This window comes from Daucus carota, chromosome 1 (assembly GCF_001625215.2).
Source record: "Daucus carota subsp. sativus chromosome 1, DH1 v3.0, whole genome shotgun sequence".
In the NCBI taxonomy this organism is placed as follows: domain Eukaryota; kingdom Viridiplantae; phylum Streptophyta; class Magnoliopsida; order Apiales; family Apiaceae; genus Daucus; species Daucus carota.
In genome coordinates, this window is record NC_030381.2 from 33,999,731 (window position 1) to 34,021,100 (window position 21,370).

The following is a 21,370-nucleotide window of genomic DNA, read 5'->3' on the forward strand; positions in this document are numbered from 1 at the left end:
CGTCTTACTTCAATTTTCTTGTAAGAATTATATTATATAGAAGTTTTCTTTTTACAAAATTAAAAAGACACTCTTAAAGGTCTTAATTATCTGAAAACACATATCAATTTCCAATTTATAATTAATACCATTATTATCACTCAATTTCCCTAAAAAATACAGTTGCATAAGCTTACGAGGAATCGTTCAGCTACCTAGCAAAAGGAAATAAATCTTTCAGCTGCATATATACATACACACAACAAATTTGAAAGGCCACGAGAAGAATCGTTGAAGTTTGGAAGCAGCAATCAATTGACAAATATGGCGAGTAATAATAATAGAGGGAGTGGAAATTACAGGAACCCATGTCTCACAATGCATCAACCATGGGCTTCTTTGCTTGTTCATGGTATCAAACGTATTGAGGGTAGATCTTGGCCTTCTCCTATAACTGGTACTCTCTTATTTGATTCTGTTGTTTTCTCGGTTTTTCCTTCTGATTTTTATGTTAAAGATTTGATCTTTTTCTTGATTTCTTTTGGTTTTCGAATTTTATGCTTTTGGGTATTTTTGTTGTAAGAATTATTTGTTTGCCCTTGGTTTTGATTGTTTTATGAACGTCGGTTTTTAATTTATACTGATTTGGGAGATTATTAGTATATGATTTCTATGTTATTCAAAAAGACTTGCACTTTGCTGTATTTGGGGTGTCATGTCTCTTTATCTGTGGAGTGTGAAATATTACACTGCCCTCTTTGGCAATTAGGTATGAGCGTTGCCGTTTAGTATATGGAAGTAGCTGTTTTGACTAGCTAATTGATTGAATTAACGGTTTTGAATGGAACTGTTTGGTTTGGATTAGCTGTTTATATTATAAGTAGACATGTGACACCCCTTTAATTGAAAAAGCTCTTCGAGTAGTGTTTTTAATTTAGCTAATTGAGTACTAAAACCGCTAGCTAGGGAGGCTTTTGGTTCATGGTTAATGAGTCCGGTTAACGAGAATTGGAACCTCAAACCCATATGTTGGTATTAGGATTAGCAATTTTGTGACATGGAAGGGAACCTTGATCCCACTAGGAGAGTAAATCATTCCTTACACTCCCCTTTGAAACCTCATTCCTATACCCTTAATTCCCTTGGAAACACCAATATCAGAGGATATATCTAGTCAATCCTCTAATTTGCTTCAGTCTAATTTTTTCTCAAACCTCTGACTTCCAAACGCCTCCACTGTCTATTATGTCAAAAACCCTAACTTGATTCTTACCTTTTTTGGTTTAACATTAGCTAGTAAGTGGCATCCAACCCTTATATCCCATCATGCTTGATTTTTTTTTTCTAATGGACAAAGATATTGAGTTCTGACTTTAGGGTTCAAACATTATAGCATCTCCTCAACGTGGGCTGATTTAGGGATTTAGCTCCAAAATTATTGCTCCAACCACCCTCCCCACCCCCTTCATTTTTTAAGAGAGAGAAAAATCATCCCCTTATTTGAGAGAGGAACTTTGATCCCCTATAATTGACACTATATCTTCTACTACCTTAATCCTTTAGAGCATCCCCAATCATGAAGAGCCCTTAGCTAAAAACTTAGTTGGCATACCAAAAATAAAAAATATAGCCAATTTCTTCAAAAAGTCATACTCCAACCATACCCACCCCTTGTCTATATAATTATAGTTATTACCATATTAAAGTGATATATTCTACTTATAACAATCTAAAATATTAATAACATACTATTTTTAAATTATAGCCAAGCAAAATGTCTTACAGGTTCAGCAAATTTTACATAATATGTTGCAGATTCAATTTAGCCAACCCCATTGGAGATGCTCTTATACGTACCAATTAGATATAATATATTATTCTAATTATCATCTATTTTACTAAAATATTACTTTAATATATGGGGACGAATATAGGGGATATCGTTGTAGTACACCAACTTCTTGATTCCCTAAAATAACCATTATTTTACTATATTTTAGGGATTTAAAATAGGGATCACACTTGGATTTGCTCTTAAACAGTTGTGCTTATGCTTCATTTGAGCCGGATAGAAGAAGTGATTTTGTTTTGGAGGGCCATGTACACATGGAAGAAGATTGGCATTGTTTGTCATGGAAAACAAATGTGAATAAACCATGTCTAAAGCAAACAGCATGTAAACAACTATTTATTTCTGATTTTATTGTGTCATGGCATCAGAATGATTACCTAATCTGATTAATGCGGCTTTGCTTTCTAGTTGTACTTGATATGGTGGAAGCGTGCCAAGGTCCTCGTTAATAAGAAAGATAAATTCTTTAGAAGATAAGAATAACATTTTGCAACTCAAAAGGTATCTGACAGTGACATTAACAAACATTAAGTTTTTTAGCTTGATTTCCCTGAACTGCTTAAGTAACGGAAACGAGATTGTATACAATCTTATTATCAGATACATGTCTTGTTGTATGGAGAGATCCGTATGCAGTCCTATAGAGTATGGAGTTAGTAGTAAGTGAGCAAAATTCATGTAGGTGCAAGGTTTTTAGTCAGAGAGTAGTGACTTTATGCAAGTTTAAAATTGACAAAGAGCCAAAAAATGATAAAAGTAAAACAAAGCTCGCGAAAACTCATACATGACTCAATTGCTTAAAATGTAATTGCTAATTACAATGACTGGTTTCTTAAAAAGGAGCTTGGTGATGACGTAGATACTGATTATGTGCACAAAGAAAATGCCTTCACTGCAGGTTTTTCTGTTGGAGAAGCCTTTAAATTAAGCATGGTTGCTACATTGTAATATCCATATGCCAAATATCAACCACGTCCAAGCAAATAAAAACATGACGATGGAAATCGAGCAGAGTCATTTATCTCAATATCATGTTCATTCCTATCTCATTCTTTTGTATTGTCGTTGGTTGCATTGGGCAATAATACACCATAATGATGATTATCTTGGTGCCAAGTCGAGCCTTAAGGCCCTCGACACTCGAATACCTTCATGTCATCTATTTGACGACTTGTCTTCGTGATGACCTTGATGTCTGGTGATGTTTTGCTCGTGTTTTGAGGCTGTCACATTGATAACTATATGAACTAGCACCAGGTTGTTTCGATAAGCACATACATATATACAAATGAGAACTGGGGAATTGTAGGAACTGAGAACCAAATGTGTTGCAAAACCATAACATAGAAAAAGTGCAGAACCTTTCGTTGGACACTTATCACTTAAGCCTTAGCATGTATATTAGAACAATATCACTAATTCTATCATATAATTTTTGAAAAAAAAGTGAGCAATTACTTGCGCATAACGTGTTCTGTAAAGACCTGTGAGCCTTTTTTGATTTTGTTACTTCCACTGTTCCGCAACACTGTATTTTCCATTTTATACCTTTTTTTCTGTTTATACATTGAATCTCTACATCTCACTACATCTACGTTACTAGCTACCAGAAGCATACATGTTCAGAACTGAAGGTTGAATCGAAGTTGTCTCCAGTGACATAGATTCTATGTCCTTATAGAAGTACTTTCGGATACTTGTCAGTTTTTCTACTCTGGAAAACGTTTGAAATTTCCTTTAGAACGATTCTTTGTTCTCTCCCCCAGATGACCTTATTTGATGAGTATCCATGACATTGCATTTTGGTATCCTTCAGATCTTATCTTTACAGAGATTCATATATAATTTAGACAATGATACTACCATTTGCAATACAACAAGTGGTTTACTACTCCCTCCGTCTCATTTATATTGGCCAGTGGTCACAATTCCAATAATACTTGTCCCAAAATTATTGCCCAAATTCAGTTTATTTAGAAGTTAAGTGTTAATTATGTTAAGTACTTTATAAAACAATATAGTTCTTGAGTAACTATTAGTGTCTAAAATGATTGAATAAAACGTGGAAGTTGATTGATGGACAAAATAAGTGTGACGGAGGGAGCATTATATTTGCAATGTAATGTGCTTCCATAAATTTAATTTTCTGCGGCATCATTATTTATAAGCCAGGCAGCTATGAGCCCTTTAGATAAACACGGTATTCTTAATTGTCTGAGATTGATTGTCTCATTTTGCGCCACCCCAAGTAGCTACATATCTTGAAATTTTTATGATATATATGATTGTAACTCAAACAAAGACTTTTCTGAATTTTGCTAAGCAACTACTAAAATGCACTTGCTGCTGAGCTAGGCTGTAATGACTGGCTGCAATTGTGCCTCTTGACCTGCCTGTGGGTTCAAATTGCTGTGAAGTCCAACTGATAACTTTTGGAAGAAGGAAGTTGAGATAACTTCAGCGATTTTAGTAGCTGCTTGTATGCTTGCATTTTTGGTCTGTGTGCCTTCCCAGTATTTCCAAAGATTAGTATACACCTATGCAGTTCTAACGACATATGGGATGCTTTCTAATCTTGAAAGAATCAGTTTGAAACTTATATATATTATACACAATATGAGGGTCTACTTTCTAAAAAGATGTTTTTTTGTCCCCTATAAACCGAACAATAGAGAGATCAACTTTTGTTATTTTGATGGGCCACAATATATACATTCATGTGAATTTTATTGATCATAACCTTATTAATTGACCGCTCTCCACATGCTGTCTTTCCCAAGTGTCTGCAACTCTTTGTATTACATTTGATTGGTTTTGTAGGACGACTTTGGATCCATGCTGCTGGTAAAATACCAGAAGAAGCAACAATTAAAGCAATGGAAGACTTCTACAGAGAAATTTATGCAGTGGATGGGATTACCGATATCAAGTTCCCCACTAATTACCCAACTTCAAGACTTCTAGGTGCTTGCTTATATACATTTATTCATTAAGGTTTTAGTACCAAGTTCAACCTATTTAGTTGATTAATAGTATTTTTTAGCCGTCTTTAGTATCTCCCCCATTTCTCACACTTATTCTCTTCTTGCATAGTCTCTAGTCCTGTTTTTCTGGTTATCGTTGATTTGTTAAATTTCTTTGTTAATTGTCTAAAGTTCACATTTAAACCTCACCTACCAAACACTAGAGTTATTTGGAGTTTGCATGTGAACTGAGCTGATAATTTCTCGCATGAATACATGATAAAAGACATTATATATTTATTATCAACAAAGAAAATGTGTTGTTGCATCAATTCTATACTTGGAGATCTGTTTCATGCATGATAGTTTATCCTTGAACAGGCTGCGTTGAAGTGGTCGGTTGTGTTACACTTGAAGAGCTAAAAGGTTTGGAGGATATCCCTGAAGGGGTGGGTATACCATAATTTTCACTTTATCAATCTCAAGGCAAACTTTAGGACTGGTACCTTCAGCTTAATTTTAGTATTACGTACAATTTCCTTATTTTAATTATCCTAGTTGTCTTTTTGCAGGTGAGGCTTGAAGGTCAAACAAATTTTTGCTGGCTTTGCGAGCAACCACAGGTTCAGTTTTTCTTGATAAGCTTTGTTTCTTTGACATTGAGATGTTTTATAGCTTGGGTGTGTATCTCTCTATCTATATTATGTTCCTCTGTGTTGTTATATCCACATGTGTACATTTTCTTGAGTGCAGAAATTGATTGTTCCATTTGAAATGAGGGGATATCAAGGCGTTTATAATTTGGAAAGAAAGGTACAATAGAAAGTTACCAGATGGATCACTGTTTGTTGTTGTTTAGGATGATTTGTATATGTGATTGATCTTTCACCATTGCTGAGCACCGAGTACTAATCTTGTTTCATTTATTTCATAAATATCTAGATATATGATTCAGCTATCAGAGGCCTTGCTCCTGTTGAAGCTCCCTTGGAGATTAAGTTTCTGGTTGGAAATCCACAAGGTCATTTTTCATCAAAGCCAAGATCCATTGTTGCACGTGCAAATAGCTCTGCCTCATCTGAAATAGAGAAGAAATCACCAACACTTGCTGCAGCTATATCTGGCGCCCGTTTGGCTGCCAACCAATTCTCGAAGAAAAACCAGTCACAAACCCATGATCATGTGCCCATCTCCACGAGAACAAGAAACGGAGGTGGAGTACAAGCTTTAACTTACCGAAAGAAAGAAGTTCAGACACTACTACCTGAATCGCATGTAAATCTGCCATGCAAGAGTGATGTAAATGGCATCAATGAAGGATGAAAGATCTTAGTTATGTTCCTTATAACATCCTTCTCGTAAATGATTCGGTAGATCAAGTGCATGCCAACTTCTTCTGTTTGTATGCTTGTATCGTAATTGAAGGTTTACTTACATTCTGTAGATGTAAATTACAGCCAGAAGATGACATTTTAGTGACCCTCTTGTAAGATATTAACTTTAACTTGGGAGTTGAAAAATTATTACTCTAATTGCAACCACGTTTTCTACTGCAAATGGTTATAGCAGATATTACTCGTCTGTGCTAAGGTGTTGTTTGACATTATTTGTTGTTTTTTGTTTTCGGAAACACTTTCTTCATATCAGGTATTCCTTCTTAAAAATTGTTCTCTGATTACATTTATTTTTATAAAACTGTTTTAAGATGCAGGGCTGATGCCACGTATTCTAATAACTGTTTTATGTTTTCAGAAACAAAAATAGTTGGTGAAGGGCGTATTTGGTGGATTTTCCGGACACCCCAACTGTTAATATTTGGTCAAAAGGTGTATTTTCTCGAAACCTCAACTGCTATCATGTTACACTACTTTAGATTTAGCATATGACATGTAAGTTGGATTAACTGGGCGATAAAACCACATATGAGTGACATGACATTTAAATCGGACTGACTGTTGGACATGTAAATCGGAATCGAACTAAGACCACACATGACATGTAAATTAAACCAACTGAGCGATAAGATCACACTAATGGCACTTCAACTCGGAATACACGTCCCCACGTGTCGAACAACCGAGTTTCTTTGTATATGAATAAGTTTCCTTATTGATTGTTAAATGGGAATTGTAGAGCATGCCATACTTCCTGGAACATCAGAAACTTGAAGATATTTTCCTACACCTAGGATCATCTTGGTGTAAGAAGATATCTCTGTCTGTTGCAATATATGTAACATCAGGCAACTCGAGTGCCTGAAATGGCACCAGTTGTTTCCCCAATCTGTCACTTGCTCCATATACAACTGAAATCCTCAATTCCTTCAGACTTAGGAATGAAATTTTCAGTTGTACTTGCTATCCACGCGCAAACATACTTGGGAATGAAATTTTCAGTTGTATTCATAAAATCACAGAAAACCATATTTATCATTCAAAATTTTGGAAAATAATACATCTATGCATTCATGTATTCATATCTTAATCTGTCTAAGAAAACTTGATATAATAAACAGCTGCTTAGTTATTAGATTTCCAAGGGCCCTGCTTAAATTCTTACTAATCAAAAACCAAAGAAGTCATAGTCATTTCAAGTAAATTGATTAAATTCATAAAGAAGACTAATGCTTAAACATACTTGTTCCGACTCAGTCATCATACAAAACTAGCTTCTGATACTCTTTACCAGAAATGGCAAGCTCCATCACGAGCTCAGGATTGATTTCCCCATCTTTATTGAAGAAGATAGTCAACAAGTTCTTCGAAAATCCACTAAGCATAGCTACCCCATTCTGTTTGGCTGTCACTGGTGTGGCAAAAGAGTCCCTCAGATTCCAAAACACAATTTCAGGCACTCTTTCGTATCCGTTCTCTTTAAATTTCCTTTGAATGGCTTGGTAATCAGTCTCCCATGGATTCAGTGATGCTTGATCAAACTCCATATCACTAAAAACAAACACCCTCTTTATCATTTGCTCTTCACTCAGCTTTGCATTAACAGCAACCCTCAATATCTCATCAAAAACTTTCTGAAAATCTGTATTCATACTCCACTGCATCCTCTGAATAAATGTACACTTTTCAAAGAGACTATTTCCCTCAATCAAGTGAAGCTGCGGGTATGTACTAAATGTGATAACCTGACCCTTCCAAGGCTCTTCACTTAGCTCCGAAACTAATAGCCCAAGTGCAACTGAAACTTCCATCGGAGTTCCAATCATACTTCCTGAAACATCACAAACTGCAATACTATTCGAGAGTTTACCTTTCTCTAACATATCATCCACCAACCTCTTCCATTGCAGCTCTGCCACCGTCCCAGCAGTATGATCACCGTCTAAACAAGACCTTATAATGTCATGGGGAAGCAATGCTCCAGCCGCAATCTTTTCCTTCCCTTCTTTCACATCCTCAAGGTACTTGCTAAACCTTTCTTTGTCATGCCACATGAAGATATCCGTGTAATTCTTCATGGCAACAGACGCAACTCTGTTGTAGGCCAACGAGCTCCATTTCTGAGCACTCATATAAACCTCAGGCAACTGCAGCATCTCACGAAGCGGGACCAGCACTTCTTTTCTCAACCTGTCTCTAACTCTGTACTCATAATGTGCATCCTCAATTCCTTCATACTCAGGGTATGATTCACGCGGAAATACCTTCTTTGCAATACTTCCACAAAGTAATGTATGCTTATCATAGGATGAATCAAGTGATGGACACCACTTTGCTGCCAAACTAATCTTATTCTTCTTCCCCCAATTGTAACATTTCATATCAAGCTTCAGCATCTCAGAAAAAAGACTCGAGATCTTCTCATGTAAGAACCGAAAATACATGTCACTCTCGTACACCTCCCGAAGCCTCTTAAATCTTGCTAGCCTTGTCCCCTTTCTTAAAATACTCGCCTTCTCGCTCTCTCCTCTCATTTTCGCGTCATTGGCCTCAATTCTCACTTCCCTCGAAAGCAAAGCCGATCTCAAATATTGAACCTCTTTACCCTCTTTATACTTAAGCCTTCCCCGTGCATTCTTTTTCTTTTTAGGTAACCCTACCTTATTCTTCATTTTCCACTCATCTCGAATCCTTGCTCGGGCCTCCGCGCCTTCGAGTAACCGAAAAAGGATCTCAAGCATGTCCTTAAGGTACCCAAAGGAGGAAATAGCTGCCACATTCCCCGCTAGGTTTTTGCTATGTTTCTCATGCAGCCAAAGCGCGGCCGTGTAGAACCCTTCCTTGTCGGACTTCCCCGTCCCCTTAACACCGCGAAGATTGCAAATAAGCTTCAGAGTCGTGAGTGGATCACTAGCCCATGCCGACTCGAGACGTTCAACAATACTACTAGGCGGCGTATTGGGAACCACATGGAAGAAGAAATCGAGACAAGGATTGCCCGTAGACAAAAATGTTGGTGACTTGTTTTCGGTTAAGCCCATCGCGGTGTAGCCACCATATGCGTATGGATTGAAAGCAGAGCCGATTGGTGATGCGTAAAGAGGTCGATATGATTTGCATCTTGTTTGCTTTAACAAGTATTCAGGAGGGGAAGCTAGGGTTTTAGATTCGAAGTTTTTGCATGGTTGAGGGGATGCATGGTGGGTTAAACAACGTAAAGAATTGTGGAAGTGAAAACCTCGAGGTGAGAGTTTAATTTTACAGAGTGACTGCATAGCTTTGGTCTCTAGAGTTGGAAAAAGAGGAGCGGTAAAAAATGGAGAAGGGTTTTGAGATGAAGCATTTTCCTTGTTTATATGTTTGGTAAATGCTTAGCCACCAAGTAATGTAAAAGGATAAGATTATAATTCCAAGATTCTCTCTGATTGCTTATTATCTCATATTTTTTTTCATTCGGTTAAATACAGAAAACAAGCAAACTCATTAAAAACGAAAATTTTGGAAATTTCTTATTGTGCGAAAATCTTTACTGATTTAAATCAGCGTATGATGTTAGAGCATCTCCAACCATCTAAAACCCTTGGCTAAAAGATGAGTTGGCATACTTAAAATAAAAAAAATTAGCCAACAGCTCTAAAAACTCAACTCCAACCATGCTCAGCTGTTATCTATAAATTTAGCCAACCTCCTATGGATGGCTAAATTTGTCGAACTTCTACAGGTCTGTAAACAAATCTGTAGGAAGATTGTACATCATTTATTACCATATTGAACTGATATATTATATTTTAACAATTTAAAATATTAATAACATACTATTTTTAAATTATAGCCAACCAATATAGTCAGTACCATTGAAGCAAAATGTCTTACAGGTTCAGCAAATTTTACATAATATCTTACAGGTCCAATTTAGCCAACAATTATAGCCAACGCCGTTGGAGATGCTCTTAGTGTTAGAGTGCGTGCAAGTTATTTTAGGGGTGTATACATACCAGTACTATATAAATGTTTCGAATAAAATTTATAATGGTATAAATTAAAATGACATGAAATATTGATTACATAAGATTTGTTGAACATTTGAGTCCTTGTGCTCATATGAAACGGTCTATGTAATTGATTATATTTTGACAATTTATTATTTTAATTTTTTAAATTATGAAAAATAAAATATATTATTTAATATGATAATAAATTATGTTAATTTTTTCTAGAAGTTTAAGAATTGACTTTTGGATTCTTAACTTAAATCAGTAAAGAAGTCGTGAAGCAAGCTTATAATGAAAAATACTTAATTTGAAGAGCCAAAAACACCCACTAAATATACCAACGGTTTTTCTAGTGTGTGCCCATGAGCACATGCTAAACACCAACTCTGATGAAAATAGTCTAATTTGATTGGTGGAATTTGTGTGAATGCAGAGGGGCCAACAACATTTAATATCCATCCACCAATCAAAAATTAGTATTCTCACGAGAGTTAATGACTATTGTGTGCCCATAAGCACACCATAAAAAATTCAATATACCAATATGAATATCAAAGATTGCACATAGAAAATGAGTTCATGCAACATGAGAAAAATAAATGCCACAAAGAGAAAAGAGCTATAACCCAAAAACCCGCTTTTATCCTTCATTTTTAAATTTTTTTTTTCTTGGGCTTTATGATCTAAATTTAACAGCCACAGCCGCTAACGACATCCATCTTATTAAAAAACGGAAGTAAAGTTCAGCCATGTATCAATCTGCAGATTTTAAACTCCAGTCAATAATCTATAAAATTTAAAAGACTACCACCACCACTTTATCGTTTACTCGTCTTATTTAAATGTTCAGTCTTTTAAATCAGAGTTTTGAGCGTGAATAAGGCACGGAATTTTCTAAAAACAAGTTGTCAAAGCTGCTGGACAATCATTTGAAATGTGAAATGACCAATATACCATTTTGATAAAAGTCACCAAGTCAGTGATAAAATGGTCCCACAATATGAAGAAAATAAGAGCAACATTTATTAATATAATCTCATCCATTAGTTTTATTGATCGCATAACAGATGTAAAAAACTCAAAAACATCTATATATACACGGAACTAAAACAAAATAATAAGTGGTACATTAAAAACAATAAAATCCCAAGAAATCAAAAAATAATCTTGTTTCCTGATTTCACCAAGGGGTAGCATTGTCCGTCAAGCTCAAAAGCTCTTCCAAATAATCTGCACCCAAGTCCTCCAGCACAACAACATTCTCAATTTTCACCTCTTTTTGTTGTTTGCTAATGATTTTACTTTTCTTATTTACACTTGTTTTTCTCATTGTATGTCTTTCCTTTAGTGCAACCACAGGTGAACACCCGGCCTCACAGCTATGTTTCATCTCCAGTAACGATTCTTGAACTCTTTCTACTGGAAAATTAAGAATAGCAGAAGAACCCCGCATCGAAAAAGCAGCTTGATCATAAGCTAAAGCAGCTTGTTCTGCACTATCAAATGTACCAAGCCATACCCTCACTCCATTTCGTGTAGAGTCTCTTATTTCCGCGGCAAATTTGCCCCAGGGACGTCTACGGACGCCCCTGTACGGTTTTTCTTCCTTGGGGAGAATTTCGATATTTTTTTGCACTTTCGAGTTCACCTCGTCATCCTTCATTTCTTCGGATGAGTTTTCTATTGGCGCTTGTGACAGGACCCCGAAAAGGAGCATTTCTTCGGAGTCGTTAAAATTGAACGGAAGGAAATTGGTCGATTGCATGTCGTCCCAGGAGAACGAGTTCGAGCCGAATGAAGATTGCGGTGAGAATTCCGAATCCAAGTGCTCGAACATTGATAAATCGATTTCCATTTTGCTCGATAAATTTTTGGCTCTGCAAAAGTATTTTAAGTATGCAACTAACTTATATGATTTTGTGCTGTGGCTGCTCCTTAAATACTGGAGAAAAGGAGATTTGAATTGAAATAATAGACCCAAGAAAGCAAGTCAAAAGGAAAGGAACGGGAAGGGCAATCTAGTAAAAGGACAAAAAAATGACCAAAGAGGATGCATACACATATTACTAATATCTTTAATTATGGAGACTGGAGTAAATAATTAACTTTTGTTTGATGAAAAATAATAAAGAAATGTGGTAGTATACTACTCCACTTGTATATCTAACACATGGGTCAAAGAAAGGGGGGCGGCCAGGTCAATGAAGAAGTTGGAATGAGATCAGCATTTCATGAATCTTGTGAATTTATATCAAGTTCTCTTTTCCTGGAGACTTGTATGCTTTGTATTTTGTAGATCAGAGTTTGAATCACATGACATTAGTTCTGTAATTTTTTTGTTTGTAGCATTTTATTGACCATTTTGTGATGTATGATGCTGTGGTAATATTGTGAGGGAGGATCACAGAAAGTTCCTAGTTTAACAAACAGGTAGTAATTAATTAGGTTTTTTTAAAATATTTGTTTTCTATATCGATGTCTCTCTCTCTTTTCATTGTCTTATAAACTTTTATTATAAAAAATTTTGGGTTGCAGTTTCGTAGCACTATCTGTATCTGTATCTTGAAAGCTTGTCGTAATATGTTAGATTCTAAGTTTTCTTTTTAATTATCTAACTGATCAGTGAGGTGGGTTTATCGTATCAATTTAGTCATTAAACTGAAAACATTAAACTGAAAACGGTATCAAAATGATCATTAAAGTCATCATATCTATCAAACAAGTAAATCGAAATATGAATTCTAAATAGTAAGAAAGTTATTTATAGAATTTTAAACATTATTCTTGAATGTTATCATAACCAAGTAAAATGTTATGACTTCTAGTATTTATGATAATATATATATTTAGATATTATTAAATTTATTTATTATTTATTTTTAATTAAAACAAAGAAAATAACTATATATTAAAAGTTAAATAATAAATAAACTTGATGAAATCTAAATATATTATCATAAATATTAGAAGTCATAACCTTTTACTTGATTATCATAACATTCAAGAATAACACTATTTGAACTCATATTTCGATGTATTTGTTTGATATTTATGATGATTTTAATGACCATCTTATACCGTTTTCAGTTCAGTGACGAACTTGATATATTCAGCCCAATTCACTGACCTAACTAGATAATTAACCAGAACCCGTATAACAATTCTGATCATATGTTCAGTATAACAATATTTGAAAAATTGAGCAAGTGACTAACAATTGAGTACCATATTTGAGATTTATATACACCGTATATTTATACATAAATTACTAGAAAAGCAGTACTCTGAATTCACAAGTTGCAAATTGTAACAACAATAACAATAATATTTTATGCATTATCTATTTTTGCTCGCCAAACTGTTTTATTTCCCCCTCACCCCTGCTAAGCCAAAATGTTGATTCTGTGACCCGCAACCGCAAGAAGTAGATACATGTCAATAATCTGAAGCTGATGGTGCAAAGAAGTCCAGGTGCAGATCACGTAAGCTATTGAAAGTCTAATGGGGCGTGAACATCTTTCAAGACTATTCTTCGACCGTGACTGTATAAATCATGTCCTCCCTTTCTTTACGTTATTTTTTGACACGTTTTTCCACACTCATAAGTATAGTTCCATCATATATTTTTTTAAATTTTTTTCTCTGAATAAAAGTTTGATGTTTAAACTTTTATTCAACAAAAAAAATTTTAAAAAAAAGTTATAGAATTATACTTTACAAGAGCCTCAAAATGCGTACAAACAGTGAACGTAAACAATCACGGCGGACGGAGGGAGTATATGTCACAAGGGCGATGCAGTTTTTTTCATCCGTGAACTTTCCAAGAACTGTCAATTTTAAGTTGCATGATTTTAGAATGCTGACAGCTGAGGAAGGCCTCAGCACTCAGCAGTTTTAACTTTTAGCTGCATGATATATACTTCTTCTGTCCCCTCATTTGTTTAGAGTTTTTATTTTGGACCGTCTCTCTATTTTTTTTACGTTACCTAAAATAATAACTTCTTAATATTATAAAAATCTTTGTGTCCCCACAATTCTGTCATGCACATGTTATTTATCTCTACTTTCTTTACTTTCTATACTTTGAATCTGCTGTGCTACTGTAAAACAGATTATTATAAGTAAGGCATTGGTTTCCGTGTCCCTCTCATATACTACCTCCGTCCCGGCCAATTCTTTACGTTTGGTTTGGCCACGGAGGTTAAGAAATATATATAAAGTAGTGAAAAAAAGAAAGAAAAGTAGGTTAAGTGGTGGGATCTACTAATTTTTAATGTATAAAAGGGAGATAGTGGAGTAAAAGTAGTGTGAAAAGGAAGTAAAAGTAGTGTGAATAGGGAGGAAAAGTTGGGTAGTGGTGGGACCCATTGACTATTTTTGATAAGTTTTGAAATGTAAAGAATTGGATGGGACGTCCCGAAAAGGAAACTGTAAAAAATCTAGTGGGACGGAGGGAGTATAAACTAATGAGAGGGACGGAGAGAGTACTGTAAATGAACCCACGTTTCCATGAGCATCGGAGGTTGGTTATAATCATTGATTAAATTAGACACGTAGAATTCGTTGAACGGTAAGACATTGTGCTTCCATCGTATTGTCTATATTGGTCGGCTATAATTCAAAAATAATATATTATTAATATTTAGATTGTTATAAATAGAATATATCAATTTAATATGATAATAAATGATATGTAATTTTATACTATAGAGATTCGATAAATATAATGAAGGTCGACTATAATTATAGATAATGGACGGACGTGTTGAAAAGGTCGGCTATAATTATAGATAATGGACGGACGTGTTGAACTGTGTTTTTTTTGAAAAGAATAGTTATATTTTTTATTTTTAATATTACCAACTCAGTTTTTAGCTGAGAACTTTACATGTTTGCATATGCTCCGAGGGCCGAAAAAGAGGAGGTTAGTTTGATATATAGGACTGAATTACGGGAGGAAAACCGAACGGGTAAAATAAATAAAATATTTCATTTTTAGTCATGTTTATTAGTCGATAACAAATTATTTTTTATACGAGTAATGAATGTTTCCAAAAATAGTAAAAATTGTTATTTCAAATTTTATTTATAATTTATTTCAATTGTAATATAGTCATTTATCATACTTTCAATATTTAGAGTGGATCAGATCACACAAATAACATAAATAATTTGTACCAAAAAACATGATTTATACTTTCTGCTATATGGTCGCAAATTCAATTTTCGACAGATTACACGGCGAGGAGCACTTCGACTTTATATATTAAATAAAGTAATTTTATTTATAATTATATAAGGGAAATTCTTGATGGTACCCTCATGGAATTGACTTTTCTCAATGGTACCATCGCATTTTTGACTTCTGCCAGTGTATCCTCGTACTTTTAATTCACTCTCTATGGTACACTCGTGTATTTTTGATTTACTCTCTATTGATTTCAGACTGTAAAACAAATTGTATATTTAAAATCCTTTCGAAAACTTACATAAAATAGACCCTTAGATCGTGTAAAACAGAGTCAAAATGAGTGAGATATTAATGATCAAAGTTTGATTATGAAATTTGAATATATTAATGATCAAAGTTTGATTATGAAATTTGAATATATGTCACTCATTTTGACTATGTTTTACATGATTTAACGGTCTATTTTATGTTATTTTTCGCAAGAATTTCAAATATACAATTTGTTTTACAATTTGAAATCCATAGAGAGTAAATTAAAAGTATACGAGTGTACTATAAAGAGTAAATTAAAAGTACGAGCGTACCATCGGTAGAAGTCAAAAATGCGATGGTACCATTGAAAAAAACCAATTCTACGAGGGTACCATCAAGAATTTCCCATTATATAACATGATATAAACATAAAAATATTATATATACATACACATATTTAGGCCAGTTTTCCATGGAAAACCATCTTTATTGAGTCCAGTGGAGAATCATTTGATTTTATTTTAAAATTTCATCAATAATTTTAAAATTGATCATATTTATTCATAAATTTTTATTCTAAATTTCTAATGTAAAATACTAACCGTACATAACATGCACAAATAATTTAAAACATACTATCTAAATTCTAAGTAAAGAAATTAATTTTTAAATTCGATTTTACTGTAGAATCACTCTAGATGAATATGATTCTACCATAGAAATAGTTTGTATATTATAATTAATTTTCAACACCTATTTGAAGATAAAATAACTAAAATTTATTTTTTTATTTACTAATTATATATTTCATGAATAATGAGATTGATACATAAAATTTTATGTGTATATAAGTGTTCTCTATTCGGGTGGTTACATATAAGCACACGCGCGCACGCGCACATATAGAGGCATACTCCAGTACAAACTATTAAGTACAAACTTAAATGTGAATTAATGCTTTTAAAAATATGAGGAGGTTTGTGGTCCCACAGAATGGACCCCGAGGTAGGCTTTGGCAAGGGGATGTGCGGGAGAGATAGTGTGGCGGTGGTAGCGGTGATGGCTGAGGGTTGCGGCGACGGCAGTTCCATGATCGGATCCGGGTTCAGTAAGGAAAGCGTCAATTGATGGCGTTAATTGTGCCTCGTAATTGAGGGCGTTTATGGTGCCTCATAATTGAGAGCGTAAATTGTGCCTCATAATTGAGAGCGTAAAATGTGCCTTATTTGAGAGCGTTAATTGTGTCTTAATTAAGTGCGTTAATATTTTATTAATTGTACCTTAATTAAGAGTTTAATTGTCTGAATTATGAGTTTTCATAATTGTGTGAATATTTTAATCATTACATGCATATACACGTGATTTTATCAATTATTAATTATTGGATATTTTTTTTTATAATATATATAATGTGTTATATATTGATTTATATTCTTCTTGTTTTCTTTGTTTTATTTTCAGGATTCTTGGAAGAAGACGAGTTTTTCTTTTCGGACATTAAAGTTTTATTGTCTAAATTTCTCCGGTCATCTTGCATGTCCGACGGTTAGATAATAAGCTTTCTTGAATGAAAGAATTATCACGGTGAATTGCCGGTTCATATTTGTGAGATTTATTCTCAATTTCAAAAAAAAAAAAATATGAAGAGGTTTGTGGTCCCAGAGAATGGACCCCGAGGTAGGCTTTGACAAGGGGATGGGCTAAAGTATCGGCTCTTGAGCTTGTCAGGAGCGCCTCAAAGTCATTATACATATATAATTTTCAACACCTTTTTGAGGAAAAAATAATTAAAATTTATTTTTTTGATTTACTAATTATATATTTGATAAATAATGAGATTGATACATAAAATTTTATGTGTATATAAGCGTTCTCTGTTGGGGTGATTACATAGACACACACATATATATAGAGTCATATTCCAGTACAAATTATTAAATACAAACTTAAATGCGAATTAATGATTTTAAAAATATGAGGAGGTTGTGGTCCGAGAGAATGGACCCTGAGGTGGGACTTGACAAGGGGATGGGCTAAATTATCGGCTCTTGAACTTGTTAGGAGCGCCTCTAATTCATTATACATATATAATTTTCAACACCTTTTTTGGAAGAAAAAATAATTAAAATTTATTTTTTTGATTTATTAATTATATATTTGATTAATAATGAGATTAATACATAAAAGTTTATGTGTATATAAGCGTTCTCTATTGGGGTGGTTACATAGACACACACATCTACTCCAATACAAACTACTAAATACAAACTTAAATGCGAATTAATGATTTGAAAAATATGAGGAGGTTTGTGGTCCCGGAGAATGGACCACGAGGTGGGTCTTGACAAGAGGATGGGCTAAAATATCGGCTCTTGAGCTTGTCAGGAGCGCCTCTAAGTCATGTCCGGAATCATAATGAGGCTTTAGTTGGTCCTTGAGTAAGGTCGGGTGTGGACCCCGGATGGATCATGACATCTAGGGGGTGGGTGATGACATATAGGGGTGGGTGATATCGTGTAAGCCTAGTTTCTTTTGTTATGTATTTAAAGTTCGCATTTAGTGATTTATATTTAATCATCAGCCCATAAATATTATCGGATTAAATCATAAATGAATTGGATCACCTTAAAATTATATCCGTTTCATTTATTATCGTATTTTTCTTATCAGTCAAATTTCGAAACAATTTTGTTTTTGAATTCATATTTGCTAAGAAGGTGTGCCTAAATCATACCATTCACGTGCCTGCATCAGTAATTGTACACTGTTTTTGCGTACGATTTTTTTTATAAATTCACAATATTTTGTTTATCATTTCTAAAATTCTACACGATACAATTTCATATAATATCATGTTACTTCTTCAAAATAAATATGTTCTCTTTATTTCTTTACTAATTACAATAAAAAATATATCTTAATTCCGAACATAAAATTTAGATTCTCATAATAAGAAATAACCTATACTTTCTAATTTACCGAAATCATATCAAAAGCATGTATAATGTTTGTGTTAAACTTTCCATATTCCAACGATATTAACATGCAGATAATCTATGTTATTTTATTTTTGAACAATAATCTATGTTATTTTATAATTTTTTTTTTTTCAATTTGTTCGATGGTTAAACATTTCAGCTGGTTATTAACCTTTCGAATCAACGCTTGATTGATTTCTAGAAAAACATTGGAAATCCAATATTAGTGGAGTCATATAAGATTTATTTTTGTCAACAATTATTTACAAATCAATCATGATTAGTTACTCAAAAATTAGCAAAATTAAGTGCTGATCCTCTATAAGCTTCGCCAAAAGACTTCACTCGAAGAATTTACTTTCGTGATGGAAGACTCTGCACGGAGAATTTACTTTCATACGTGGTGACTTTTGACCTTGTATTAAGAGGTGAACCTAATAAGTATATAATAATTCAATTTGATACCTAATCTCATCTAATCTGATCCTTAATCAACATTATATGATAGGTTATATTATTCATTCCGTGTTAATTCTGATTTCACGCATAAAAAAGGATGCTCCACCATACAGAATCAATACTCAAGAAGGTGAGAAGTAGTATAAAAATTTCATTCAACACACATGCAACTTGCTTCTAAATTCTAATAACGTCCATTTCAATTTAACTGATTTGATAAAAAATTCGAATTTCAAACAACCATATGCAGAATCATTGTCGACATACTAGAGTAATATTCTCGAAACATTTTAAACCTGGAGATGTATTATTCAAATGCCATTGTTTTCCATTCATTATAAATATCTCAGCTTCAATGACACAAGTTTATATACTAAACTGTAAACAAAACAGAAAGTTATTGGCACGGGTGATAAGCTAGTATTCGGTAAAAATGGAAGGTTCGTCTAAAGGAAAAAACGCGCAGGAGAACAAGGGAGGCACAGGATCGGAAGAAGTACGATACAGGGGAGTCCGGAGGCGCCCATGGGGAAAGTACGCAGCAGAAATACGCGATTCGTCGCAGAACAGACAACAACGGTTGTGGCTAGGAACATTCGAAACAGCTGAGGAAGCGGCTAGAGCTTATGATAAAGCTGCATTTAATCTAAAAGGTCACTTGGCTATTCTTAATTTCCCCAGGGAGTATTATTCGAAATTGCCAAGTTATATTTATCCTCCCGGACCATGTTCGTCGGTGTCACCTTCTTCCTCTGTTTCTGATGGGAAGCAGATCATTGAGTTTGAATATTTGGATGACAGTGTTATGGATGAGCTTCTCGAGTCGGAAGCAGAAAAGATCAAGTCGAAGAAATAGTAAATCTTGTGTAGAAATTAATGGCATTTCTATGATGTAACTTTGCACTCATGAAATGACAGGGTTTTAGTATACAGAATACTTGGTTGATTGAACATATGTTTTCTAGCTGCGGTAATGATCTAAAGCTTGGAAATCTGCCTGAGTACATTATTTTGCATTGGACTCATCAGTATTATTTCATGCAGAGTAAGTAGCCATAGACTGAGTAGTATTTTGAAAACGATGGTCAATATACAGAGCAGAAGATACCTTGATAATGTTCTTTTTTTTTATAAAGTTGTTTTGTTGAAGGGATTTGGTATGGATCCCACTGCAACTTGTAGGAAAGTAAAAAAATGTGAACACTAATAAGCTCACTGCAACAAGTAAGAAAACGATAGGCATTGAAGCTGAATGAGGAGAAAGAACCTCATGCAAATAAAGTGCAAATATGTCATTTCGAACTTATGTATTATTGTGACGTGAGATTCGTATATAGATACTTGTGAATTAAAGCAAGCAGGCATGGAAATTGCCGATTTCATGTCTAAGGGGGTGTTTGGATGGTTGGTGGGAATGAGAATCAGGAATGAGGATGAGAGGTATGAAAAAAATTATCCCAAGAGGTGTTGAAGGAATGAGCCCATTATGGGAAAGGGTAACCCGAGGGGTGTTGAAGGAATGATTGGTGCCCGCCAGTTGCTGAAATCATCAGTCATGGATCCAAGACAATTTGATTTGTGTAAGCTAGTTTGCAACATGAGGGCTTGATCGAAGGTGGGTTAGAACATAGTTTGATTTGTGTAGCTAGTTTGTTCTGATATGGTCAGTATGGGCCATATCTCATAGTATGTTCTCAGGTTCCCTAAAGAGCCATACTTTAACATTCCAACTATATGAAAACCTAGACTGTTAAAATTTAGCTGTAGCTGTCCAACTAATGTTTAAATGTCAGGTACAATCAAGACCAGCCACTACAACTCTACAAGGAAACACGGCTAAATTTAGCGCAGGTGAGTTGGAACATAGTCTGATTCGTGTAGATTGGTCTTAGAATCTAAAGATAAACAAAGAATAAAGCAGGTTTGAAGATGGTTGGACTTAAAACTGTGAATCAAGTCACGAGTCAACTCGATGTTGCAAATTGTAACTCCATGTTGCATTAAGGTATCTATATCACAAGGAATCTCCTGTCAATCAACTTGCAACATGTGGAACACAAAAGAAAGTTTAACTAACCAAGTAACTGAGTGGCCATTTGACTTCATAACTAAAAGCTTTCTATTTAGAAAATAAATGCTGTATTTGGCTCAATTTTGAAAAACAGTTATTAGTAAAGATATAACTAGATAGCAATTTTTAAGGGTTAATTATCAAGTTGGTCACTGAAATGAGCTTAATGCATCAAGTTGGTCACTAAACTCAAAACGGTATCAAGATGGTCACTAAAGTCACCAAAAATATCAAACAGG

At 34.3% G+C, this 21,370-nt stretch overlaps 4 protein-coding genes across 4 annotated transcripts; 2 read left to right on the forward strand and 2 right to left on the reverse strand.

The window, feature by feature from the left end:
* Positions 1-164: 164 nt before the first annotated feature.
* Positions 165-6,351, forward strand: LOC108204837 (uncharacterized). Its single transcript, XM_017374473.2, has 6 exons — positions 165-436; positions 4,652-4,795; positions 5,176-5,243; positions 5,367-5,417; positions 5,548-5,607; positions 5,737-6,351. The coding sequence occupies exons 1-6, from the start codon at positions 304-306 to the stop codon at positions 6,115-6,117; spliced, it is 837 nt and encodes a 278-aa protein (XP_017229962.1). The 5' UTR covers positions 165-303; the 3' UTR covers positions 6,118-6,351.
* A 1,026-nt stretch (positions 6,352-7,377) lies between these two features.
* On the reverse strand, positions 7,378-9,530 carry LOC108221439 (uncharacterized). Its single transcript, XM_017395320.2, has one exon. It carries the CDS (start codon positions 9,461-9,463, stop codon positions 7,442-7,444), a length of 2,022 nt encoding a protein of 673 aa, XP_017250809.1. The 5' UTR covers positions 9,464-9,530; the 3' UTR covers positions 7,378-7,441.
* A 1,651-nt stretch (positions 9,531-11,181) lies between these two features.
* Positions 11,182-12,105, reverse strand: LOC108204838 (ethylene-responsive transcription factor 1B). Its single transcript, XM_017374474.2, has one exon. It carries the CDS (start codon positions 12,033-12,035, stop codon positions 11,361-11,363), a length of 675 nt encoding a protein of 224 aa, XP_017229963.1. The 5' UTR covers positions 12,036-12,105; the 3' UTR covers positions 11,182-11,360.
* A 7,388-nt stretch (positions 12,106-19,493) lies between these two features.
* Positions 19,494-19,916, forward strand: LOC108199850 (ethylene-responsive transcription factor ERF098). Its single transcript, XM_017367852.2, has one exon. The coding sequence runs from the start codon at positions 19,494-19,496 to the stop codon at positions 19,914-19,916; it is 423 nt and encodes a 140-aa protein (XP_017223341.1).
* The last annotated feature ends 1,454 nt before the right edge of the window (positions 19,917-21,370 follow it).

What these genes read in the sequence shown, in the direction of transcription:
- LOC108221439 (XM_017395320.2), bottom strand. Translation starts at nt 9,463, where the DNA reads ATGCAGTCACTCTGTAAAATTAAACTCTCACCTCGAGGTTTTCACTTC.
- LOC108204837 (XM_017374473.2), top strand. Translation starts at nt 304, where the DNA reads ATGGCGAGTAATAATAATAGAGGGAGTGGAAATTACAGGAACCCATGT. An exon ending in CCCAACTTCAAGACTTCTAG is followed by an intron (nt 4,796 to 5,175) that starts GTGCTTGCTTAT and finishes ATCCTTGAACAG; the next exon opens with GCTGCGTTGAAGTGGTCGGT. An exon ending in GGCTTTGCGAGCAACCACAG is followed by an intron (nt 5,418 to 5,547) that starts GTTCAGTTTTTC and finishes TCTTGAGTGCAG; the next exon opens with AAATTGATTGTTCCATTTGA.
- LOC108199850 (XM_017367852.2), top strand. Translation starts at nt 19,494, where the DNA reads ATGGAAGGTTCGTCTAAAGGAAAAAACGCGCAGGAGAACAAGGGAGGC.
- LOC108204838 (XM_017374474.2), bottom strand. Translation starts at nt 12,035, where the DNA reads ATGGAAATCGATTTATCAATGTTCGAGCACTTGGATTCGGAATTCTCA.